General features: G+C 38.3%; 2 protein-coding genes across 2 annotated transcripts; one reads left to right on the forward strand and one right to left on the reverse strand.

Annotated features, from left to right (window-relative positions):
• Positions 1 to 457: 457 nt before the first annotated feature.
• On the reverse strand, positions 458 to 4,573 carry LOC139739210 (cilia- and flagella-associated protein 144-like). The gene is made up of 4 exons (XM_071649823.1): positions 4,379 to 4,573; positions 3,992 to 4,051; positions 1,716 to 1,819; positions 458 to 1,035 (listed from the first exon to the last, which is right to left on the reverse strand). Exons 1-4 carry the CDS (start codon positions 4,518 to 4,520, stop codon positions 922 to 924), a joined length of 420 nt encoding a protein of 139 aa, XP_071505924.1. The 5' UTR covers positions 4,521 to 4,573; the 3' UTR covers positions 458 to 921.
• Positions 4,574 to 7,607: 3,034 nt separating this feature from the next.
• On the forward strand, positions 7,608 to 27,633 carry LOC139739202 (fizzy-related protein homolog). The gene is made up of 13 exons (XM_071649816.1): positions 7,608 to 7,637; positions 10,897 to 11,011; positions 11,387 to 11,493; positions 18,503 to 18,674; positions 20,232 to 20,442; positions 20,980 to 21,163; positions 22,169 to 22,234; positions 23,416 to 23,518; positions 24,210 to 24,388; positions 25,135 to 25,368; positions 25,927 to 26,031; positions 26,506 to 26,598; positions 27,428 to 27,633. Exons 1-13 carry the CDS (start codon positions 7,608 to 7,610, stop codon positions 27,467 to 27,469), a joined length of 1,641 nt encoding a protein of 546 aa, XP_071505917.1. The 3' UTR covers positions 27,470 to 27,633.
• The last annotated feature ends 286 nt before the right edge of the window (positions 27,634 to 27,919 follow it).

Raw genomic sequence — 27,919 nt, forward strand, 5'->3', positions numbered from 1 at the left:
CGCATCTATAGAAACCGAGTTCACTGTGCCCACAAAATGATATGAGCAAGCATTTCTTTTTCTTACAAGTTCCTACACTTTTACTAGGTAATGAGGGAAAAAAAATACACAAATATGAATAGGACAGTGCAAATATACATATTCGGTATGAACAGAAACCTAGCTTCATGATGAAGGTTTAAAGGGATTGAATACATTTTCAACTGCATAACCAAACTAATAATGATGACAATAATTACATCGTGGAACAAAGATCTATTCTGAAAACAGGCCTGTGGACATTCAGGCATAACTAGATCGATAAAAATGACGCTTCGACTTTGGGGAATCAAACCCAGTGTAGCTATTTTAACAACTGCGGAGGTACTGCATTGCATAGAGTCAATCATTGCCAAGATGCTTCAAAACTTTAAATGCCTGTAGAACAGGTAGCACAAAACAACATCAAAGAGCCATGAATGAGGCAAGTACACTATTGTAAAATACATAGTAGCTTGTCAAAACAGGGCAGTTCTTCAGACCTCTATACATACCATGAAGATGCCCTACTATTCATTGTCATTGTTGCTGGGTTTCTTTTTTTCTTCTTTGGTTGCAGGTTTTGTTTTCTATTATTGATGTTATTCTCAACATATGATGTGAACACAAAGCATGCTACTTTGAGCATGGATATTTCACAGAACACAATTGCAGATCAAATGTAGCTACAGACACCACTCGTATCCAAGAGATTGTTGTTCCTACTTGTACATGTACATGCACAGACATGCACTTGGAATAAATGATGCAGAGTACCAGGCTACAAGAGTCCAATTTTCAAGTTCAATGCCTGCCCAACCGGTAAAAGGCCAAACTTGTGTAAATAACCTAAGATATTAGTGAGTTTAAACTATAGTCTCAATATTGCAAACATCCCTGGCACTATTGCAGATTCTCCTGCTGCTCTTTTTGCTTCCACGCTTCATCCATGTACTTTGTGATTTCGGAGTTTTGTCTTGGAAAGTTGATGCGCCTGTCGCCACGGTCTTGGGCCAACTGCAGAGTAAATCATAGACAAGGAGAATATTTGAATAGTGAATGACAGTAATCCCGGCGAGATTGAATGCCACAAATATTCAGAAAATGAAATAATCCTCTCATTGAAATATGTGGGATCGACAAAGACAGAGGAAATGAAAATGAACACTCGGAGTGTTCATTCTAAGGTTGTCTTCATAAATATACACATTGTAGATAGCATCATAGTATTTAATGAGGATTTGTAAAACACATAAAATACATGTATGTGCATTGGAATACGATGCAATACAGTGTTTGCTGATCTTCATGGTATATACACTGTATCTAGGGCAATTATGCAATCAAGATGAGGATTTTCACAGTATACTGTAGCACTAAATTTGACCTCCATGCCTTTAGTAGCATTGAGGGGAATCTGTTTAACTTACAAATGATGTCCACATAACACACATGACTTATGATCTGCATCCTTTCCATATTGGATGTTTGTCCATAAGTACAGTATTTGAGGTGTGATGTGCATTTATGCAGTCAAACTTTGCATTTGATTTAAATACCTTTAAGAATTCTGGGCATTGACTAATTACTGTTCTCAGTTCAGAATGGCCTGTCCGTAATGTCCTACATTGTAGATACATGTACATAGAATTATTTGGGAGTTTTGCATTTCAGTCTGTATTGTTCAATGTACTTACCAGAGGTTTATAGTACCAGCCAACTTCTTGGGCTTCTGTTTGGGGGAATTCAAACTTCTTGACTGGTTCTTGGTACGACCTTTTGATTATCCTGAGGAAGTTGTCTGAAGGAGGTAAACATAACACAGGAATAGTGGATGAGAACTTGGAGGTAAAAGGAAAGGAAGGATTATTCGCATTATAGTTAAAGATTAAACTAGTTAAATCACCCACATTGTTTTGCCTGAGCAAAATGTATCTCTTGAGGAGACACAAAAAAATCACACACTGGACTAAAATATGACATCATAGTGTAGTGTTTCAAAAACACATAGACAGCTGACCCAACCAACCACACCCAAAAGTTTGGCAAGCTTTTGGAGGGAATGCAGAAAGAGGGAGATCATGGAAACATTTCACAGTTTATACAATACCAACAAGACATGTCATGGACAAATTATAATTTTGCTGTGTAGGATGGCTACATGATCAATACATAAGTTTCATTCAAGATTGACAGCACTTACAGTAACACAAGGCAAGGCATGGAGCAAGCGTTATTTGCATGATGGCGCATCACAAAATCAACATACTGTACATGTAGAGTCGGACGCCCTGATTTTATGCGAGAGCTCAAAATAGGTGAAACTGTTCAACCAAGTCAATCTTGAGTTTTTCACATTTTATGAATGAGCAATTCTTCTACATGTATATTATTCTACAGTTTGGGATCATAAAATGAATCTAGAAAATTGTGTGTGAGCAGCTTTTCTAGAAAACTTTTTTTTAAAAAGAATATTGTGATTGTTTGTATCCTTAGAGGAGTTTTTTTTCATTGAAACCCTTTACACACTCTTAGTCTTCACTTCAACTCTATAACTCCTGAAAGGGTGATGCTAACTGCTTAAAACGTTGGTATCCATCACACATAGAATGTGCTAACAAAGCATGCAATTTAAAGCTGCTAATCCTTTCATTGTTGCTGCTATGGAATTGTACAACATCCTGTTTTTTGTCAGATTCATTGCACAAAGCATGGCTTGGTAAGATGACAAGCTTGAATTGCCCCTTTACTTCACAGCCTCTTTTCTCAGTACACTTATTTCCATAGTGTGGGCTTTCTTTCCAATGTTGGATGCTTGTACAAAAGTCAGTGTAGGTTAGGAGAGTCCATTTGAATTGAGTTATACCATCATTTTAAAGCTTAAAATCTGCTCTTTCAGAACAATCTGCCCTTAACAAAAAATCCATGTCTGGCAACTGTTTGTTGATTTTATGGAACAGGGTTGCAAGGATATACAGTACATAAAATTGAGAAAGGGCACTTCTAAGTATAATACCATACAAACAGCAAAAATCTAAAAGTCAAGCATCTCATGACATATCCTTCATCTTGACGGAAAAATAAACAACAGAAAAGACCGAGGACCTATTAAGCCAGTTTATTTCTATGTAATTTATGAAAGCTTCTTGCCACATCCCCCCCCCCCCCCCCCCCCCCCCCCCGGCATCTCACTACAAGACAACTGTAGCTCTAATGTTGCACATGAACAAGTCACAGTACCGGTACAAATATTTCTGTTTGCAGTTTTGATATCACAATTACAACCAGTAATTCACTGCTTTGATGTCATGTGTTGAACAAAATATTTTCTTTCATCCCAGTCCTAATGTAGTTCATTTAAAATTGCTACATTTTCCAAAGCCTTGTTTAGTACATTTGTAGTTGTAACGTTAGATTAATTAATTGCCTACAGTTGTACATGTACATACTGTATCATGCATAATTTTGAATTGGCATCTTAAAGAACATTATATATTCGCAAAGTGCCTGATTCTCTTTTAAAGTAGCAAATCTGGATTGATTTTAGTAGAAGTCTATTCTTTTGTGAGTTTTCTTTATGCAATTTGAGATACAATGTATGTGACCAAGTCAAAAATTACCAATAGGCCTAGACACTCAGTACATCAGGGCAAGTTAGACCCCCTAATGTCTCTATGATAATTTCTGCAGCAACACCACCAAAGATTTTGATGGGTTAAAAATAACTGGAGAATACATAGACCTATAATATTTACAGAACCTTAATTCACACATTGTTGTACAGTATATATGAAGAAGGGAAAGGATTAAAGGCAAATGCATCATTTACTTCTTCAATAGGCCCTACCTACTAGGCCTACTTGTTACTAATAATAATACTTGTAGCTTCATTACAGTGGTCCCCACATCTTTACAATTGAATAAGGGGCCAAGTTTACCCATAACTGCGGTACAATTTGGTTGTTGTTCTTACCGTCTTCTTCACCATCAGCAGAATCATGCAACGAGTTGGGTTTCCCAGTCAATGTGTACACTGAAAATAAAAAGGATATCAGAGAGTCAGACTACTAACACAGTTAATATAGCCTATAGGAGCACAAATCAACACAACTTTTACTGTATAAATTTAATTCAATGTTTGTTCGTTTTTGTAAAAGTAACTTTGTTACTCTTACTTCGTACACATACATGTTTTAACTCGAATTCCCGTCCACCATCACAATCAGAAACAAAGCCAAATACAAGTAGCTCTTGTCTAGACTCTAGGTGAGAAACTAACGTTAGGCCTAGACAATCTTTTTTTTTTTTACAAACACTCTTAGTCATCTTGGTTTTGAAGATTATTAATGATTGTACTCACTTTTCTTGAAGGGGTTGATGCTGTAATTTGTGTACAACCTCTGGCATTGATTCTCCTTCTTTATCGTCTCGCACAGAATCGCATTTTGATGAACGATATTTACTGGGTCTTTTTCGGGTTTCTTTCCTGCTGCTGCTGCCATCGTGAATGATGCAAAAACGAGAGCTTGTATGTGTTAAAACGTCCGATAAATAGTTCAGATTCTCAGGCAGTTCATGAAATTTCAATAAAGATCTTCTGATAGTTCGAGAACGGTTCCTACTCTGTGTGCGCGCGGAATCAGTACAGAACTGTAGTATGCCAGCATGCAGAGAAGAGCCATCCACGTCACGTTGTCGTACACAGCCAAGGCATGGTGGATAACATGCCTTACCTTGTAAATAATGGTTGCTAGGCAAAACAGCTGTCGCTGGAAGTGCGATGAACCGTGTAACAACCCTGATGCAAGTGCGCGTGCGCATATTGAAGCGGAGTTAGACTGATTCAAAACATGCCGCGTGGGGGCAGTGTTGAGAAAAATAGTGATCCAGCGAATTCAAATGGTGAGTAAAATATCGAGAGTCATTAATTTGTAGGCGTGTCCAGTATCTTTTAGGGGAGTAAATTGATCACATTATGGTTCCTAGACTCTAGAGATTAGGGAGAATGAAGTGATATTGTTTTTGGTGGTTATTTTATTCTGTAACACGAGCTATGCTTTGTTGGTGGCTCCTACAGGAAATCGAGTGGAAGGAGTGTCATGTCGTTTGCATGCACTGCACTGCACCACTGTGAGCTGTTCTGTGTGGAGCTGTACAGATGCATTGTACAAAACAGTGTTTCTACTGTAACCTGTGTATTAAAGGCATAAAGCCAGGCCAGCTGCCAATAAATACCAGGCAAAGCCTCTTTGGCAAATGACTGATGTATGCCCTAATATGCTAGATCTAAAAACTAAAAAAACTAACTAACTAACTAGAGGTTAATTACGTTTAGATTTAGTGTCACGTCACAGTAATAATAAGTATGGTTGCCTGGGGCACCACCTATCGGCAGGGCACCTTCCCATCGGCACCCTGCTTATCATGGCTGTTTGCGTATAGAACGAAAAGGTACGCGCGGGATTAAGTGTCATTAGCTATAAAGACAATAAAAACGAAGAAACGAAAATCAAACTCAAACAAACCAAGCTAACACATCAGCTCAGTAACGACGCATGGCTGCTGTGAAATTCACGTGTATTACCTATGGCCTGTGAAATTCACATGTATTACCTATGCTGTGAAATTCACGTGTATACCTATGGAGGGGAGGGGGTGCCGATCGCAAGGTTCCCTTTTTAGCTGCGCGAAGAAAACGGAACGCACGCACTCTAAAATTGCGCTCTTTTAAAACGGAGATTCATAATCAACGAGACGGCCACGACATTCAAAACTGCAGTATTTATGGCATATTTGAGGTAAGAATTAGGCCGATTTGTGATATATTTTTAGAATAAACAAGCTACAGATCCTTAGGGTGACGATACGTGGTACCCCCAACCCTACATGTACATTCAATTTGTACGTGTGTTAGTGAGGTGCGGGTAGTGAGGTGCCCGCACCTCGCCAGGCCCCAGCCAGGGGCCCGAATACGGCCACCCGGCTGAAAATTGTTACAAGCGCACTAAGCACAAAATTATGCCCGGGACTGTGTTCAGTATCCCTTAAAGAACTTGGAACTTGGCAATGTTTAATAGTTTTATACCACAAACAAGCAAAATGTGGTGAAAAATGAGCAGTTTTTTGGCGATAATTTGAAATTCATATTACATTGTAGGAATACAGACCTGTACGTGTAAAAGTATCATCACGGTCACCTGCACGCATCTTTTACGTGCTTGTCATGATCATGGGAGCATCACATTCACCCGCACACGTCTTTTACATGTATGTGCCTTGTATGGGAGGGCAGGTGGCGAGTTGCGGGCCCGTTCCTTAGCGCGCAACTTTTTCGGATCGTTCGCGTTTGAGGACAATAGCTGCAAATTTTCGGTATCGAACAGTAAATTTGTGGTTCCATCGGAATCTTCAGCATTTCTCCAGTATGCAAATGGAATTTTCTAGAATTTCATTGACGAAATGTAATTCAAATGTGCATAAACATTAACTATGGAGAGGTGCGGGTCACCCAAGTATACTCATCAACGAGAGTTGTAGGCCGTAGCGGCGTAGGGTCTACCTATTTTTAGATCGGACATTTTTTATTATTACTGCTCCCAGTGGTCAATAGTCGCGTGGGATGGGGCATGTTCTGGAACATTTAAACATTGAATACAAGTCAAGAGGATAACTACATGTAGAGTAAACCCCTTGTTTTCAGCCACCCTCCAGAATCTGGACACAACACTTATCACAAGCCAGCAAATGTTGTCACAACACATGCATATCACATCATTTCACATACTGGCACTGTTGTTCACAAATGGAAAGGGCCTTAGTCACGTCCAAAAAAATAAACAAAATAAAAAATCTAGAATCCCATATTTCGCCATGAAAAATGCAGAATTGGCCCAACTTTTCCAAAGCGTGGGCATATTAAGTTCCGTACTGAAGAATGGGTGTCACCAAAAAAGTGCTGAAAAATTATGAAACATGCTCTTCTGTTGCGAGATTTTTTTGCTTATAAATTGCGAGCGTGATGTTATCCTAAAAAAAAAACACCCACACACACACACACACTCAAAAGGAAAACAAAATCTCCATACATGTACGTGCCGATGCCCAGATTAAATGTACAGGGGTTGAATGCAAGTGCTGGCTCGCCAGAATAAGTCAGATCGCAGTTTCACTGTGCGCATGAACAGAAAAAGGTCATTTGTTCCAACAGGCGCGTTGGTTTTAAAATTCACTAATAAGCGTTTGTGATGGAAGGATTACTCATGCAATCCATTTAAAATGGTGCTTGCCAGCACATCCACCTGACAGAAAAATTGGTATAACTTGATAATGTAAATAGAAAGAGATTGTTAATACATTCAGTGCAAAGTAATGAAATGGATGCTTTTCCAAGTATTATTTATCTGGTCTACACAAGTTTGTTCTTTATTTGAACAGGATTGATGAATCCCGTGAATTGTTACATAAAGCTCATGCGCCGAAAACAAGTGCAGTGCCCCCTAACCGACTGAAAAAAAAAAGAAAGGTCATTTGTACCAATGTGCCCATGGGCTAACTCAAACTGGCTTATTTGGACTCCAATGGGCACCGCAATGTCTCTGATGCAAACTTACGCCAACAAGGTATGACGTGGCACATTTTTTTGGCAGCATAGCGCATCCAGATTCTTGAGAAGCTGGATGGATTCTGGTGGATTATCAACGTGTTAATATTTTGGGATTTTGTGAGATTTTATAATGTATTTAACGAAATCAACACTACAACAAGTAGCTTGATATAGTTAACATGATTTTGTATCTATTGAGTTGAACAGAAAAGTTGCAGAGAAGCGTAAAGGTGCATAGTCCCGGTAGTGTAGAGGGCGCTGTTGATGATACTGCCGATCACCATTAGCATTGATACAGAGATTACCAAAGTTGAGCTGTCATCAATAGAAAAGTGCGTAGGTGTTGCTAAGTTGAGTTGCCTTCATTGTCTTCTCTGCGCATCGGGCAGTCTGCAGTAATGCCAGGGTGCGTGCATATGTGCTTCTTATTATGACTTCACAAAAAAAGTTTGCGAAAGCTCTCATCCCTCCCAGCGCCAGCCGGGTCATGAGCCGAACTGTGATCGGACCACTGATTACAGTGGATCGGACTTCTTTGAACTCGGGGAAGTGGGTCATAGCGTAAGCGCTATAAAACGGAGTTGATAGCGTAGGTCTCTATAGGAAACTTGTGCCGTGCGCCCGCATATGCATTTGACTAAAACCATCGGGACCATGTGCCTTCAAGTGTGTGAACTGAAGACTAGTGGTTTTACTCTAATTAGGGGGATACATGTAAATAACTTGACAAACAGGAGGGAAAAAAATTAAGAAAATCCTCATGAGTAATACACTTACAAGGTTGTAGTTGTAAACATCTAATTATTGTTAACACATACATTGTATGATTGCCATTCACTGGATTTTTGTACTTTTCAATGGGAGAACGGGCAGTTGTTTGAAATGATGAGCTTGCGCCGGTGCACAGTAAAAAAAATATCACTTGGGTTTATTGCCGAGAATTCCTTGGGTATATTGCGAGTCAACAATCTGAATGCGGGATATGAATCTGTACAGTAATTTCTGCCTTGAGTGAAATAAAATCAAGGTGAAACTTGGGGATATTTTCTCGTATACAAGGTATTGCTAATCAAAAAGAAGGTGGTCAGTGAGACTATAACTATTCATGTAGTTGTACAGTAAGCCCTTAGAAAACATTTAGTGAAAATGCCCTGGCCCCTATGTCTACTGATAGACTATCACTATCTACAAATGTATCCCTAGACTGCAGTACAAAGTGTTTTTATTTTTATAAATATGTATCTAGAGGTATATGCACAGTAGACCCAGACATAAAAATCTGTTTGTTCGGAGGAGTCCTTATCATTTATTTTTAAATTAATACTTTTTATGGCTGTCCATAGTAGACAGACGGAAGTGAGTCGTACACATTGTATGCGTCACTGAAGGGGGACTTTTAACCACTGTCCCTACAGGCTGTATGTTGAATTGAGTGAGGTACCTCACCTTTCTCGATTGCATCTATGGTAATCAGTCTTATAAAATGGGTTCAAGAATGTAGCCAATTGGAAGCGCTGAAATGAGTCATGTGTGCGTGCATTAATTTTTACTATCATGCACGGCCTTGCAAAAAAGCGTAAAGTCACTGACGTCACAATGTTTACACTAGCAGTGCGCACTTAATAAGTTGTTACAAGTGCGTCGCGCGCTACCATACGCGCTGTCAATCCTGTAAACAACTTCTCGTTCGGGCTGCCAGCCGGCCTTTCTTGTGCACAACAATCATGTGGCGTACGTATACGCTTATACGTACAGTACTTACATGTGCGGGATTTCCGAGTGCGACGTGCGTAAATGTTGGGGACGAACATCCTCGGACGTCTTGACCCACAAAGGTACGTGAAAAACGCTGACAAATGCTGTTAGTTTTCGAATTTTCGACCCATTTTATAAAACAAATGATGCACAGGATTATTTCGTGGCGTTAGTGGAGGCGTACAATGTAGCTCACTCTCGGGTATTTACAATGTAGTGCAACATGCACTCGGCTTCGCCTCGTGCATGTTTCACAATTGTAAATACCCTCGAGTGCACTATACGCCTACACTAACGCACTCTATCCTGTGCATCATTTGTATAATAGTGCACACCAGCTGTGTTGACTTTGAGTGGAATTTTTATGGAAAAGGACACAGCTACGCCATTGCAGTCTACCAACTCGTTGACATGCTAGTAATACGTATGTCCATACGCTATTAGACACGTGGTAAATAACGAAAAGTAATGTACATGTATGTGCATGTGTTGCGCTAATTTCTATACAGTTTGCTTGTTGTTTCTTGGCTGTTGCTATGTCAGCAGTTGCAATTATTGCAGCTTATTGTGATTGCAAAATTCCCCATGAAAAAAAGACCCCAAGTTTTATAAAAGAATTCCTAAATTGGTCATGTTCTTCCTTCCAGATGTGCAACTGGTGATTTTGTTCTTGCTATCAACACTAATGAATGCATGTACACTTGTACATAATATATAAAACATTGAATAGATTCAGCAGGAAAATTTGTATAGCCATCCTAACCTGTCCAAATGGCAAAAGTGAATACCAACATCAGTGCCCAGTTATAACGGCTTTTATGGGAGCAAATATCAGAGGAACATTACAGTGGGAAAGAGAAGATTTGAAAACAAGCAAACAAACAATGAAAGTGCACCTCTTCCTTGTCAGAGTTCAAATATCCAATGCAAAGACACTTAGCAAACTATTGTGAAATTACTCAAGCATACGTACAGTACAGTAAGCTTCCTCGTGTGTGTGATTACAATGTACAGATGTACCAGGGAGGTGGAACCTCCCTGGATGTACGATGTTTACACACTGATCAAAGGTCATCTAGTACAGACAGGAACAAGTGCAGACCTGCCACTTCTGGCGGCATATTTCAATTGACGTACTACAAATTTATGAAGTGTATGTTATAAAGTCTTGTGACAAGTTGAATATAGCACAGACCTACCAGGCTAGGAGTATGTGACTTTGGTGTAGATGTATGTGTTGCCTGCTTTCATCTGACTTCATCACAATTACTAAAACCTCTTTAATTACTGAGTTTGTGCCATGATCAGTTTTATACTGTGCATACAGTTTAATACATCATCACAGATCATAATCTGTTTTTATATCCCCTTTGTTTCACTCAAAATACTGCATGATTTGTCCAAGAGGTTGGTGTGTTCTCTTGAGGAAGCACTGGGTACAAATGGATAGATATCATTTTCGAAAGGTTGAGTGTACATTGTTAACCAGATTTTTGTTGTTGCTGTTGTTGCATTTTCAGGTGCTGGAGGCCTGTTCAGACAGCAGAGCAACCATCACCCTTGCGCTGCTGTGTGTTGGTCCCACCCAGACAGCCAACCAATATCGCGCTGCCTTCCTACAAAGTGTGCCTACAGGTAACATCAATAGATCTTCCCTCTGCCTGCTGATTGGCCTTCGGATATCACAGAGCCAACCACCTGCCACAGTGCCGCAGATACTGTAGGGCCAGGGAATCAAGTGGTATACATAATCAGGATATCCAGAGAATTCAGTGGAGGATTAATCCTCAAATTGTAAAGTGGAACTTCCTGCTCTGCATCAGCCATTGTCTATGTTTGTTCATTGAGGGGACTTTCCATTGTTTGGATAGCCTTAATTCCCAGTCTTTTTGTGATACTAGATTGACAAGCCTGGCACTTCTATTTTAATACCCCACTGGACAGTAGGGTGGTATCAAGAGGAAATTGGTTTGAACACTGATCTGTGCTCACCCAACCGTCATTGTCAAGAGCCGAGTGTATTGTCAGCGAGAGGACAAGACATGGAACCAGAGTTTGAGAGGCGTCTACTGAGGCAGAAAAATGGCCAATCTCCCCTGGGCTCACCAACAACCTTGGTAAGACAGTCTTTGAATCAAAGTGTTCCTTACTAATTTAAAAAATAGACCATTTGAATTCTTCTTTCCCTACAAAGATGCTCACCATTTACATGTACATGCTAGACATGCCTTTTCTACATATGTACTTTGTGAAGAAGGTGTGAATACTATCTTGTCCACGATGATAAAAGATAAAGCAGACAAGATTTGCACAGTCAGAAAAAAGAAGAAGAAATGTGTACAACTGTATGTCTTTATAGAAAGGATGATTAAATTTTACCAATATTTTCAGAGATTATTTTTATTTCTTTGAATGTTCTGCACTAAATAAATCCATATTATTTTTCTAGAACTGCCCTTGTACAAATTACATGTACATGCATGTTCATGAGCTTCTGCTTTTTAAAACCAAATACAATGTACTTGTAACACAAAATGAGGGAGAGAAATTACAGCAGTTTTATCTACATTGTACAGTGTATAATAGAGCCCGATAAGGCGGACTGCAAATCTGAAGTGTACATGTGCAGTATAGACACCCTATGTACATTTTCAAAGTTGGTGATAGTGTAACAATATCAGGGAATAATTTTCCTGGTATTGCATCGCAATTTGCTACACCACTACTTCACAAACTAACTTTTGTATAGTAGTTTTCTTCCATGGAAGTGTACAGGATACCATGTGAAATATTGTTCATCAGCTGAAATTGCTAATCAAATTTGAATCCGAAAATTATTCCCTGAATGTATTGTACATGTACTGTATGTGCCGTCTTTGGTATCATTTTGTTTTCACTTGTATTGTTTGTAATAAAAAGGCATTGCATGTGGATTACCATTGTAGCAATAACAACAACAACAACTAGAAAAAATGGAACTGAAGATTTATTTTGCCAATAGAGAAAGAGTACATACATGTACAATGTATGTACATGATATGTACACATTTGCACACTGACAGTATATGGCCTTTTTTACGATCAGTGGTGTAACTTTTGTACTCAGAGGGTCAAAATTTCAAACAAAATATTTTTTCATTATTCTGTTTGATTCCTGTTGGAAAGTATTCAAATTTTTGAAAAAATAACATTTCAGACCTTACAGCTGAAGAGTTATTGGTGTAATTTAAGGAAAACCCTGGCACCTGAAGTAAATTTAAGCAAAATTTTGTTTTCATGAATTGCACCATAATGACAAAACTCTGTAGTCAAACTTCACCATGCAAAGTTTTTATGGTTAACAACAATATATAGTTTGTGAATCAAAACTATTTGGGGTTGAATATAAAGTGAATTAAAAAAAAATACATGAGATTTTTGGTAAAAATACCAATTGACATGCAATTTTTAAGATTTTAACTATTTATTGGAGGGCAAGCCAGGTCAAACTCTATAATATAACAAGTCTTTAAGAAGGGCTACCTTCCTATGTAGGTTAAATGAAATTCCAATCATTTCTTTAAATCTTGGATTTTTCACACATGGATGTTTCGGAGGTGACAGTTAACATAATAGAATGTTTCGGAGGTGACATTAATATTAACACTCAGTTTTTTTGAGAATAAGTGACAATAACACAAAACTTCTTCTTTTTATCAATGTTTTTAATAATTATAACTCGAGAACAAGAAATTAACTCCTGTTTCAAGCAGATAAACCACACAGAACAAGTGTTTTTTTACACTTCATTAATTAGCATGGGCACCGGTAGTTTGCCTTCCATTTGGACGCGGGTTGTAAGCTAAATATTGTAATCTGAAGAAACATGGCATTCCATTTTCTACCTTAAATTGAGATGAGGGTGTGAGATCATTTTAGTAATGTTTCTTTGCTCTCAGAACATTTTATTCCACAACACCAGGGAAGAATCACTACGTTTCGGAGGTGACATTCAACGTTAACATTGTGTTGAAATATTCATTTACAGTAAGAATATGACGGACATAAGCTAGATATTGTAACCTGAAGAAACATGGCATTCCATTTTCTACCTTAAATTGAAATGAGGGTGTAAGATCATTTTAATAATGTTTCTTTGCTCTCAGAACATTTTATTCCACAACACCAGGGAAGAATAACTTTGTTTCGGAGGTGACATTCAATGTTAACATTGTGTTCAAGTATTCATATAGTATGTCCCCCCCCCCCCCCCCAAAAAAAAAAAAAAAAAAAAAAAAAAATTACAATTAGACTTTTGCATTGATAGCACCCAATATGATTAAATCAGCTAAAATCTACTTTGGGGTCTTAAATTATAACATCTTAGCTCTATTTTGCAGAAAGCCCCAGTCAATTTGGATAAGTGGTCTAAAAGAAATGTGGATTGTTATAAAGGATGTCAGGAGTCTGATTCTTCCAAGTTTAGCACTTGGATGCTCTTGGAACTATATATTAATGTGTAAACACAATATACAGAACTTGGAGGGAAGGGATTCCTGACATGCTCTACAAAAATCCTCATTTCTCTTTGACCTCTGAAGCAAATTGAATGGGGTTTTCTGTAAGGTGTTGGCAATGAGTTATAGTTTCAATCCCTCAAATTGTATTTTAGATTGATTCACTATCTTTAAAGTTATCGTTGCGGAAGGTACCATTGTAATTTTTTGGTGGGGACATAGGTTATGAATGCCAAAAGCAAAAATTCTTATTTGACTTGTATTATGTTTTTGTTTGAACATAGTATTATAAATACATGTAGATTAATTCAAGGATGTTCATGAATTCTTCATCATTGTTGATAGCCACCACACAAATGTTATAATACTGGTGAAAGGTGTTTGGTTCATCTGGGATAAATTTTCTATATACCAGATTCATTTAAACTGTTGACATTACTAAAATATATTTTATGTATCTTTCTGAATTGCTTGAAAATTACCAGCAATCATTAGTCACTTTTGAGAGTAAAAAGTATAAGATAAGAAAAAATCATTTTATTGTTTTGGAGGTGACACAACACAGAGACAACCCCAACTTCTCAGGTGTTAACTAATAATATATTGTGAACATTCATGTCTTTCCTCATGGCTTTAATTTTCAAATGTAAGCTCTTTCTTTTAGTTCTTACTTGTTATTTTGTTTAGTTATTCTCTTTCATGATAGTGGATACCAGCTCATATTTTGTTTTAGATTGTAATTCATACTAATCTTTAGCAAGTTTTTACAGTTTGGTTAAGACAACAGTTTGTGTTTCCCAGCTGAAGAGAGCAGCATAATGCTTTTGTGTGAACTTATGGGGAAATTTTTTTTTTTTGTTCAGTAATTTTACCCATCAACTTCACAGAAGGTCCCAGACACCAACTGGTCTCAAATAACCCTATAAGGGACCGAAGAAGGACAAGTTCACCTCAATAGACACGAGGGTTGAGTAAATACAGCAATATTAGTAAAACACATCAGTGAGAGTTTGAGGAAAATAAGGCAATCCGTTCCAGAGTTGGGAATTTTTGAAGTTTCTGCTCAGTCAAAGCTGAATGAGAAGACTTCTATAGCTTGTGATGTCACACGTGTACAATGTACAAGGATATAGAGAAAGTATCAAGAAAATTCAACATATTTTCACTTTTCTTGCATAACAAAAGAACACTTGACTTCTCTCTTTTGGAAGGCAGGGTGAATAATATTGCCCTAACATACATCAGTAGCAAGTTGAAGAAATGTGCACTTTTTTCAAAAAGTAAAGTTTTGTGAAATTCACTTATATTTTCTTTATATCGTTGTATGCATGTGACATCATACACTGTCGTAGTCGTCTCATCCAGCAGTGATTGCATAGATACTTTAAAAAACCCATAACTTTTGAATGGATTGTCCAATTTCCCAAACTTTCAATGATGTGTTCTACTAATGTTGTTGCATTCACTCAATCCACATGTATATGAAGGTGGACTTGTCCTTTAAGAAACCATTTTCTTTTCCTTGAAATTCCAGTACTTAAAGCCAAATTCTAAGATAAAACATAATAACAAAACAAGGTAAACACATCATCAAAATTATATTGAGATAGAAATACAAATCTTGTTTTTGGATCTTTCCCTTTCCAGTCCTGGGGACTTGTTCCTCTGTTCACTTTAGTTGTCAGATAACTTCAATAATCTTAAAAAATACAATGTCATAAACAGTTGGTTCAACTTGGAAAATGTAATAATTATTGTCATATATTAAAAACTAGATATATCGCTACGGCTACTGATATGCCTCCGCCATAATGCATGGTTCTCCTAATAGGTCTATAGTACAATGTCTTGACAATGTGTGATGACAGTTTCACACAATTGGCAAAATATTAAAATGACAGGTTTGACACAAATGTGCTGAATGTTCACCTTCCTAGAACTACAAGTAGGTTCAATTGGATGAATGATCAAAATGTCAGAGTGCAGGTATTTGGGGAACTGATGATTTTTACTTGACTTTTGACCCTTTTATAAGTTTATGCATTGAGTAATTTTCAAGGTATTGAGAAAAAGTATAATTTCAGTATCAAATGGGAAAATAGCATTATCTAAACCTGGCCTTTGACCTTTGACCTCACAGTTCCAAAGAGAATCACTGTTAGGTTGAACATGCATAAATATGTAAGTTTCATGATGATACCTTGAGTTACTTTCGAGATATGGAGGAAAAAGTGCAATTTAGCACTTTCACTTGACCTTTTACCTTTTGACCTTTGACCTTTTGGCAAGAAACTTCCCCAAAAATATATATTGGGTAATACATGCCATACATCGAGTTTAAAAAAAAAAAAACCTTCAGGCATATTGCATTTTAAGGAAGACTAGTGATATTTTGAGGAGTTGACCTTGGCCTTTGACCCCCTGACATTTGACCCATGACCCCCAACTTTCCTAGATAATCACTGCCCATCGGTACAAGCATATATACTAAGTTCCATGAAGATACCTTGAACCATTTGCGAGATATGGAGAAAAACATGAAATTTCAATTTTTTTTTTCCACAAAATAACCTGTGACCTTTGACCTGTGACCCTGTGACCCTAAAATCCACACAAAGTATTATCCCCCAAGGATATACCCTCATACCAAGTTTGATGTAAAACCACCACACGGTTCTTGAGATATCGACAAAAACAAAACGGGACGGACGGACGTACGGACGGACGGACGGACGGACGGACGGACGGACGGACGGACGACCCGAAAACATAATGCCTCCGGCCACTTCGTTGCGGAGGCATAAAAAATCACATAATTTTGTTTATGATTACCACGTTGTACATGGAAAAACAACTACTAAGAATTCAAGAACAAGTTGTGTACCAGCTATACATGTAGGCATGTGGCCTTTTTGTGGAGTTTGATTATTTTATGATTTTTTTTAAAGATTGTGGACTAGGGCATGCATGAACTGCCGCATGTATCACTTTGGTATCAAGGGAATTCTGGTGAGCTAGGTTAAAATACAAAAGTCACTTCTGTTGTGATGATTTTGTAGATATTAAATGTATTTGAAAATGTTAATAGATAGTGAAAAGGAACTGAAGTCTTGCCTTTCACTATCACATAACAATATGGTGTTAACAAACAATGTCACCTCCGAAACACAAGAAAAAGCAACCTACATGGACAGCTGTGATTGGTAAATCCTCACAACTAAATTGCTTAAATTGGAAATCAAGCTTCTAAGATGAAAGCATCTATATGTTTACTTAACTAAAGCAGGAGAATTGATCTTGATTACAGTATTATATATACAACAGATGGGTGTATTTCGTGCATTCTCTTTGTTAAAAAAGTGAAAAAATGTAAATTTGCCCTAAAACGTACAGTATAGTAATAAAAATAAGAGTGAGAGTGTGTTAGTTGATTTCTCCACTATGAGACTTATGTTACTAAAATAAATGAAACCATTGGTGTACATGATATGGTTTCTCTTCAATAGAAATGAGCAAAAACTCTTGTTAACAGTGTCTTGTCACCTCCGAAACAGTAATTCTTAGTTTTTATTAGATCTTTTATTAATCTCTAGAAAATTCTCACTTCCTGTTGCCATATTACTATTTTCATCCAAAAGAGATTCCTGTCAATTGGACAGAATCAAACAAAATTGCTTTGTCTTCGAGAAATTATCAAATATAATACGCTTGTTGTTTCGGAGGTGACGATTGTTTCGGAGGTGACAAGTGTTAACGGAAAATTGTAAATTGCTCCGAAATGAAAACAACAGGCTATATTTCTACTACCTTCCTTCAGAGATAATGTGAGGGGATATGTTACATTTTTGTAAATGTAATGTATAACTGATGTCAAGAATAAAAAAATCAAATACATAAATATGTTGTCTCGGAGGTGACAGAAAAGTTAACGGAAAAGTTGCATAAATTTATAAACACTCACCAAAAAATGATAAGCTATTTGAATCAAATAATCTTTGGATCGAAGTTAAGTCAGATTGATTACTATTCTGTTTTGATGGAAATTAGCAAAGTTGAATTTTATAATTGTGAGCAAGAGCTAACTCAAAAGAGGGGTTAATTGTTAACGGAAAATGTCACCTCCGAAACATAAAGTTTGGACAATTTCAGTCTTTAAAGAAGACAAAGCAGAACCTGGTAAACATAATAGTTCTTAATGTTGGATACCTGTCTATCACCACAACAACAAAAATAATGAAAAGGAATGAACAATTTAATATGCTAGGTCTGACAAAAAAACCATGTCAGAGTGCATACACCAAAAGTGTTGGATTTCAAGCATGTAAGTGCATGCCACATCTGAAAGAAAAAGAGAGGAAAGTTCATTAAGGTACCCAAGGTAGACACTGTGGGTGGTAAGTTTATGAGAAAAAATAATGCATATCTGTCAGTGTATAAGAAAGTTATACACCAATTAGTGCCAAAACCGTGTTTTACACCACTGATTGTAAAAATGGCCATATATTTACCATGTAAAATGTCCATTGGAGTGAAGTTTGTATGATGAATCAATGATCATGGCTTAACACCACATGTCATCTGACTTTTTTTTTTCTTTTTCTTTTTTTCAATCAACTTAAATGTAATCCAGCCCATCTCTCCAGGCAAGGCAGCCTCTCCATCCAAGGACCGGTTCAGTGATCGCTTCATCCCCAGCCGGGCGGGCACAAACTGGCAGGTGGGCTTTGGCTCCATCCAGCCAGAGTCTGAGGAGACCCAGCCGGCTGGTAGGAGGGGTAAAGATACAGGAGAGTCTGGCAAAGGTGAGGAGAAAACTTTTTCAAAAGTTTTTTAGTTCATTTTATTTTGTTTTTCTTTTGTTTTGTTTTTTGTCATGTTTTGTTTTTCTTTCTTTTTATACACATATCTCTGTAGTTTTGTTTGGTTTTATTTAATAGTACTGATGCTACCCAGATACTGCTAATTCTTGGATGAAGGGGGAGGCTGAATGATGTTTGAGAAAAAACAAACAAGCAAAAGCAAAACAATAAGAAACACAAACAATGTATAATTATGCTTTATCAGTATGGTGTATGGTATACTGTATATCAATGAGTTAAAGGTGCACTTGTTTGTCGTAGTAATACTATGTTGTACCTTGTACAAGTGTGTAGAACCCATCACATGCAATGTACATGGCACATGTATAGTTGTACAACCTATTATTGGCAGTTCTCCCCTTCCCCCACCTCATGCACACATACAATTGTACAATGTATACTCTCTGTTCGTATGTTTGTAGAGGATTTGTCATCTGGGTTGTTCAAATTTGATTGGCCTCTTGATTATTGTCGTTACTGCTGCCCCCATTGGTTATGTGAGAAATAAGGTTATGGCCACATATTTCTGTCTTTTAAAATCACAAACTACATATACAATGTAGATATTTTGGCTGCTGCTTGCATTTGATCCATGTACAATGTTTGTGTTAAGTTACAAAGTTATAGAGAATACAGCACAGAGAGGAACCACATAAAAAGGGACTGAAACACAGATTGGATGTTTTAATAAAAATTAGCTGAAACAAATGCTGACATGATGCTACCAATAAGGTAAGTGTAGCAGTGTGTGGACAGTGAATAACATGCACTGTGAGAAAAAAAATATCTGTCCCAAGAGGGACAGAAATAACAAACAAGACAGAGATGACTTGGAGCCGTGTTTTGACACTGAGCACCCAGTTATATTTGGAATTTGTTGTACGCAGAATGGAGACTTTATGGACATTCCAGGGTTGCATACATCAGGATAGTTCTCATCCAGTGCCCTTTTTAAAAAATTTGTTGAGACAGATTTATTCATTAATCATTCATTACCTCCACCAAGGGAGTAGATTATGTTTTCGTTACCCGTTGTTTGTCCGTGTGCAAAATATCTCAAAAAGTTGCAAACGGATTGGGATGAAACTTGCAGGAAAGGTTGAGAATGACACAAAGAATAGATGATTAAATTTTGGCAGTAAATCCGGAAACTTTTATGGATTTTATGAAGGATTTTCTGTATTTTGGCAGGTAGGATCAGTGAACTTGACCCTACCTTGGAAGTTCATGCTGCATATTTTTTAGGTTTACGTGCACTAAAGTGCTTGCTCTACTGCGCACCGCACAGCTGAGGGTTGATGACATTACTATAAAGCCTTCGTTGTTTGGGAATTTGGATGATTTTTAACATGCAATACAAATGGGTGGAAATCGCTGATCTCTGGAAGAACAGGATTATTGGTGGAAATTACAATGTAGCTGCCTGGCGGAGGTCTGCGCTCTCAGAGTGCTTCTCTAATTCATTTATGCATGTATTTGTTTGTTTGTCTTCGTTGTCAGACATGCTGGCATACCACTGTCTTCTCAAGAACGAGCTGCTGGGAGCCAACATCGACAAGATCAAGGACCCACAGTGCGAGGACCGACGGATGGTCAGCCCCCAGAAGGTCAAGCGGAATCTCTTCCAGTACAACGTCCAGGCCAAGAGGCCCAGCCTGGCACAGGGGGAGGACTCACCCCCATACTCTCTCTCGCCCATTGGAAACAAGAGGTAAAGCCGAGATGCTAGTCAGCTCCACCTTGATGATTCTAGTCTCTTTGCTCACTTGGCATTCTTTCAATATGCTCTTCTCATGCTCTTGCAATGTGCTCTTATTTCATTTCATATAATTTTCATCTACCTGGCAGTGTTCATTTGTGTGCATTTTGTTTCATTATTATTTTCTTTAGTTGCCAGTTTCTGCTATTAACTTTTTTTAAATCACAAACTTTGTTTTCCTGTTTACCTCTTCATTCCAATGGCTTTCAATGGAATATGGCTTGTATTTTCGGTCTGGCTCTAGCAGTCATCGTGAATGTTTTCAAACTCTTGAACTTCAGAGATACTGTATAACCCATACACTCTTGTTACATTATGATTAATATCTGTTGTAAATTGGTGTAGTGCTTGACAGGGTTTGTATCTGTTATGTGTATGATGCGTGCATTTGTTCTGTTAGAATCTTGCATATAATGTAGTATAGCTCCCAGTTTAGTGCATGTTACCCTGCAAGCATTGATTCCATGCTCCGTATTTGCTCCCCTGCAGCCAGAAATTGCTGCGGTCGCCACGGAAACCGATGCGCAAGATCTCCAAGATTCCATTCAAAGTCCTGGACGCGCCCGAGCTGCAAGACGACTTCTATCTCAACCTGGTGGACTGGTCGTCAGGAAATATACTGAGCGTGGGTCTAGGGACCTGTGTCTACCTTTGGAGTGCATGCAATAGCCAGGTAGAGTGTTTTGCATCCTTAAAATGAAAACATGGTTCTTGCAGGCCTGCAGAACTGTTGATTATTGCTTTGAAATGTAAATGTATGCATGAGAAATGTAGGAAATAACAGCAATGACTCCGTAATTACAGTGTCATTTGTCATTATAGATTAGTGACAAATCAAGCCACAACAATATCCACGTATCTTCTACGCCACAGTGAATCGCGAGCAGATTGAAAAAAAAAAAATTACAATTGCTGGGGCAAGATTGATTGTAATGCAGCATTTTATCTAACCGGAGTGCTGGATGGGAAGTGCTCTTCTATCTAAATAATCAATCTAAATAATTGTATACTTTGATCTCAATATACTCCAAATCACCTCGTCATTCTGGCAAATTGCATCAGCCAGGTAAGTTTCTTGGTAGACCCTTTCAATGTATTGCATTTGCAAGCAAATTCCAAATGGTGAAAGATGAACATTTGGCCCTTCTGAAAACTATGTTTTGACCTTTTAACCCTTTATGTGTCCAAGCATGTACCTTAGTTTGCCAAGCCTTTTCATCAGCATTCAATCATCCATCCAATCTTGAACTACTTACAGAATAGCAATCCCACTCAGATAACAATATCTCTTCCAACCACATCCTGATCACAAATAACACTTGGATTTTGTGACTCTGTAGACAGTCCTGGGAGTGATTATTGTTTTGTGTAGGATGTCATTTGCTCCTTGCTGTTGGGAATGACAATCATTGCCATCATTGCGTAATCACAGGCATCAGATTTTGTCTACAGCTTTAGACTGCAGTCGGAAATGCCAGTGACTTTATTAAAACACTTTACATTCCTATAATACAAAAGGAATGAAGAGATGAGTAAATCTGATGACTAATACGAGAAAAAAAAAATGAATCTTTCTGTTTCATGCTTTACCTCTCTCTGTTCTTGTTATGTTTGTTTTCTCATTTTCATTTGTTGTTTTTCTGTGTGTGTGTGTGTTTTCCACTTTGAATATTTCTAGGTCACAAGGTTATGTGATTTGTCGGGAGATGGAGACACGGTAACTTCAGTCTCATGGAATGAGAGGGTAAGTCCTGGATGGAATAATCAACATCAGGCTTGCTTTTGTCAAGGCCATGCATAAAGTCGTAAATACAGTAGCAAACACTAATTGTTTGTCTCAAATCCAGCCTGAAATCAGTTACTGCAGTAGGGCTGCATTGCTATGTGTTTTGTAAGCTTACGTTGTGATATTTATGCAGTAATTGTGATACGTAGAACATTTGTAACTATTTCATGATAATGATAAAAGTAACTAAATATGAAATGTGCTGGCAGGCAGTGAAGAAATGAGTTGGGGCAAGTATGGTGAAAGGTTCTTCTCCTGGGTACAGTACAAGTCTTTCTATTAACTGGTACAGCAAGTCATTTGAATGTTTAAATGCTCTTTTTGTGTGACTGCCATGGCAATGAAAGTTTGGATGATTGCCATGATTCAGGGTGTAGTCAAATTGCTTGATTGCTGTCTTTGTTAATAATACATTTATGCCCATCACAAATGTCGTTCTAATGCCATGTCTTGTGATTGATATGTAGATGAATACCAATGATATATCGTCGCTGGGGTGACAAGACCTCGTATCTCAAAAATGTCAAATGTTCAGGAGAGCAAAAAAACATGGCGGCCAAAGCACTGTAGTGAATGGGAAAGCCTTTCCTTTGACATGTCATGGTGGCTTCATTTTTGGAGTATGACAGTTGGGATTTGGACAGGACATCACTTGACCCATTATTTGACCATTAAGCCAAAAAAAAAATTGACATTTTTGAGATACCAGGTCTTGTCACCCCAGCGACGATATGTATTGGCAAATTGATAGGTAGGTAGATCATTTACTGAAATGTGTAAATTCCAGAAAGATTGTTCTTTCATTCTGATTGCATTGATGCATTGTATTGCATTATGGCTGAGAAAACTTGATGGCATGGTTAGCCATTGATGTGCACTTGATTCAGAGAGATAGATAGATACACACATTGTATATAGATTGATGGATTGATAAATAGATAGATAGATTGATAGGTTGATAAGTAGATAGATTGATAGATTGATAAAGAGATGGATAGATTGATGGGTTGATATTGTAGATAAGATGAATGTATATCCAGGTGGAGGATGAGATGAATGAGAAACAGACATAGAAAAACTATGGGTAAATAAAATGTTTCATGGTGGCCTCATAAAAATTTGTGCTTGTGTTTGCACAGGGCAACCTGGTGGCAGTGGGCACCCACAAAGGACTGGTCCAAGTGTGGGACTATGCAGCCCAGAAGAAACTCCATGCACTGGAGGGTCACTCAGCCCGTGTAGGTGAGTACACTGTGCCGATGACAATACATGTTTGTGTTGGTCATATGATTCTGAGGATTGCCACCAATTATTATAGTAGAAAATTGAGCAAAGAAAACGGGATTCCATTGGGATTTGAACCCGAGACCTCCGGATGCTAGCCTGGTGCTCTACCGACTGAGCTATAGAAAGCCCTTGTTCAGTGTTCATCACAGAAACCCTAGATTCTCAATGCTCGAATGGTCAGAAGCTATAGCAGTGTGTTTGTGTGTGACACACACATACACACTTGAACCTGGCATAAACCTGAAGGATAGTTCAACGTGGGGGTAAATGCGAGGGATCATGCAGTGATGCAGCTTTTTGATTATACTGAATTTTAAAATGTCCGTAGACTTAATACACGGTCCACCAGGATCCCCTACAGAACGGGTTAAAAGCACTATCTTATAATTATGAAGACAATTGGAGAGTGCTTGTCAGACGGTACTTTTGAAATCCTGCACAGATCACAAATGTATATGAGTCAGAAAAACAGTTTTCACTAGACTCTGTCAGTCTGCCTGTTTGTTTGTCTGCCTGTTTGTCTGTCTGTCTGTCTGTCTGTCTGTCTTTCTTTCATTTGTGAATCATTTATTTTCTCTCTCCCGCTCTGTCTATCTCATACTATCTTTCTCTCTCTCTCTCCTAATCGCACTTTCTCACACTCCAGGTGCCCTGGCATGGAACGCCGACAGCCTCTCGTCCGGCAGCCGCGACCGCATGATTCTCCAGCGGGACATCCGAATGTCGGGGGTGACCAGGCAGCTCGGGGGTCATCGGCAAGAGGTGTGCGGTCTCAAGTGGTCCCCCGACCACCAGCACCTAGCGTCAGGCGGAAACGACAACAAGGTTTGTGTGTGTTTGGGTCCAAAAAAAGACAAAAAAGAACAACAACAACAAGAAGCAACAACAATGTCATCTATGAAGTAATTGTGGTTATAATAAGCTCCTCGGATAGAACACTGGCTTGGCCATTTTTAGCCAAGTTTCAGGAGGTTGTGCAGTACTATGCATTGAATGTTGACCAAACTGGCCTGTGATCTTGATATCCCTAGTGTTGTACTTACAGTGGAGCACAAAATACATGGTTCAATTTGGCTTGCAGTGCAGCCTTGTATTAATTGCTGCAAATATGCTACAAGATATCTAGACTATCAGATAAGACATTTGATGTACTAAAATTCCTCTAACTAGGGGGAAATATTGTATGGTATACATGAGATACACATGATTTGTAGCTAATAGAATGTGTCAGAATATACAAGATACACATTTGTATCATTGAAGGATTACGCCTTATCATGTGATATCATTTGAATGTATGACAAAAATATAATTTGTTCTTTGAAGCAAGTTTGGTTACTCATTGGTCGCTATCTATCAACCTCATGTTGATTATGAGCCACATACTAGTATCATGGAATAGAAAAGCCAACTTTATATAAAAAACACAACTAATGAGTGGCACAATGAGAATGGAAACCCCCCAAAACACAGGCAATCTGGAAAAGAACAGAGATGAAAAAAAGAAAAGGGAAAATACGTGCAATATTTTGTAGTTTTGAGAAATTTTTTGTGGCTCTTCCTCCTTGCAGCTGTTTGTGTGGAACCACTCAAGTACATCGCCCGTCCAGCAGTACACAGAACACAGCGCAGCGGTCAAGGCAATCGCCTGGTCTCCTCACCAGCATGGCCTGCTAGCGTCAGGCGGGGGCACGGCTGACCGCTGCATCCGCTTCTGGAACACACTGACCGGTCAGCCGCTCAACTACGTGGACACAGTCTCTCAAGTATGCAACCTGGCCTGGTCTAAGCACGACAATGAATTGGTGAGTAGAGGGTTTGCATTCGTCTTGCAGTTTTATCACCAAAGATATTGTATGCTTTGTCTACGTAATTTTTGTGAATGTTGGAAGTAAATGTCGATGGAAATACATATGTATACGGAGGCATGAATCGGAATAATGCCCTCTAAAACTTAAAAAAGTGGACATACAACCACTTCTATCATGTATCTATATCCTGTCTTATCAAGGGAGAGTTATTGCTTGAAGAGATCATTCTTTGTTTCTTCTAAAGATGCTTTTGTTTTCATTACATGGGCAACTCCAGTTATAACAATGTTCTCAGGATTGGCAGTTTTCTTTCGTTTTGTTAAAGTTTTGTTATAGCCAAACTAGAAAAGTTTGTCAAGATGTTATATAGGTTATGATTTTGGTACCAGACTCTAAACTTCATTGCAACATAATTTCGTTATAACCATGTTCGTTATATTGCGAGTGCACTGTAGTTCACAAGTATGCCCTGTTTGGGTTTTTGGTTTGGACCATTTTGTAAAGCTGATACAAGTTTCTTGTGTGGTATGTATCTCTCCTGGTATCATTCAGGTCAGTACACATGGCTACTCTCAGAATCAAATTCTCGTCTGGAAGTACCCCTCCCTGGTTCAAGTTGCCAAACTAACTGGACACACCTACAGGGTCTTGTACCTGGTGAGTGAATCTCTTTTGGTCTCCGTATTGACTTGTCTTAGCCTGCTACTATTTGCAAGTCTTAAGTGTCATGACAATATACTATTTTCTGAATTTCTGTGAATTTCTTTGTGAGTGATGTTTATTTTTCTTTACTGTGCATTTTTTTTTTTTTGCATAAACTGTGTAAAAAAAAAGATAAATGGTGAAAATGGAATTTAGGAATTGAATTAGCCTTATGGACATATTCTCAGGGCCTTCCCTTGAGAATGTGGCTTCTTTGTCATTTTTTAGATGCTGGTGAAGATAATGATGGTGATCTTGAAGACAGCAACAAAAATATATTTTTTAGGCTCTAATTTTAAGATTACAGGACTGTTATCTCTAATCATACAAGTTTAAGATATGTGTTAGGTCTATTATCTCCTGGTGGTAATCCAAGTGTGCAAAATGATATTACCCTTTAATATGTCTTGACCTTTCTTTGTACTGCAGGCTGTCTCACCAGATGGAGAAGCGATAGTAACAGGAGCTGGTGATGAAACACTGCGCTTCTGGAACGTCTTCAGCAAATCAAGGTCAACCAAGGTAGGTTTGGTCACATGGCACACCATGAATGAAAATGTCTTAAAAGCTTGCTTGTAGAAAAAAAAAAGGAAACACAAAAATTGGCCGTAGGGTGTAGCTGACAATTAATTGTATCTCCCTATGTTTGTCATCACTAGTGGTTTCCCAAATGAAGGATGTAAAGACAGAGTGCAAGTGTGTGCATAAAGATTACCAGCAATTTCTATTATATGACTATTAAAAGGTCATTATTTTACAATACATCATGATATTTTCAGCACAAGATGAATGCCGATTGGCCTTCTAAGGATTCATGGGGTGAATCTATCTCTGTTTGTGAACCCAGAATAAAAAAAAATGAAAAAACAAAACACAAAACTGGAATTTGCTCTATTTATTGAATTCCATATCGTGATGGTAGAACTAATAAGTACACTATATAGGTATGTGCCCGTTTGTGCATATTGTATTTTTGTGTGCATATGTAACAGGTATTTAAATTGGTACTGTAAAAGTGGAAATTTTTGCGGTGTTGTAATTTTTGCCCATTTCGTGCAACCAGAAACTAGTGCGAAAATAAAAGCACGCGAATATTTTTGCTTGCCATATGTTCCAGTAGTTGATGTCTTAAGTCCGCGGAATTAAAAACATGCAAAACTCTTCTTACCCGTCGGAGTGCGAAAAATGAGGCGCACGAAAATATCCACTTTTACAGTAAATTCCCACTGAAAATAACAGGAAAAATAGATCATCAAAATCATACTGGATGAATACCATAGCGATGAATGCTGTGTGACAAATGTTGATGCTTTTTCCCTTTGTATTGTTTGATGTCTCATCTTGCCCTTAGGAATCCAAGTCTGTGCTCAATCTCTTCAATCACATAAGATGAACAATACCAGAGTGGTAGGATGGATCGCATCCCAAACTGCTCCCGTGTCATCACTTGGTTACAACTGCTTGAACACTCGACCGCTTCACACAACTCGTCACTGCAGCAACGAATGTCATCGCTGCGCCGGACCGAGTTGCCATAGAGAGTTTCAGTTGTATGAACAACTTACAGACAGCTGCCATTTGCTGCATTTTGAAGTCAAATTTTCATTGACAACATACCATTTTTTTTTTTTACGTGGATAATCGCCCTCTTGTGGGAAGCACTGCTGAAGAATGCAGCCGATATAGCCAGAGAAACCAAACACATGGATGACTTTGTTGGAGGAATCAAATAGTGATGTACACCTATGTAACCAGAGGAAGCCGCACGCCAATGCATGCCTCTGCAAAGCTGTGGGCAGGCCACACACCTCGCATATGTTTAGATGCGAATGATTCACTTGTA

This window comes from Diadema antillarum, unplaced genomic scaffold, assembly GCF_040938485.1.
Source record: "Diadema antillarum isolate AM-2024a unplaced genomic scaffold, OU_Dant_1.0 seq00000788_RagTag, whole genome shotgun sequence".
In the NCBI taxonomy this organism is placed as follows: domain Eukaryota; kingdom Metazoa; phylum Echinodermata; class Echinoidea; order Diadematoida; family Diadematidae; genus Diadema; species Diadema antillarum.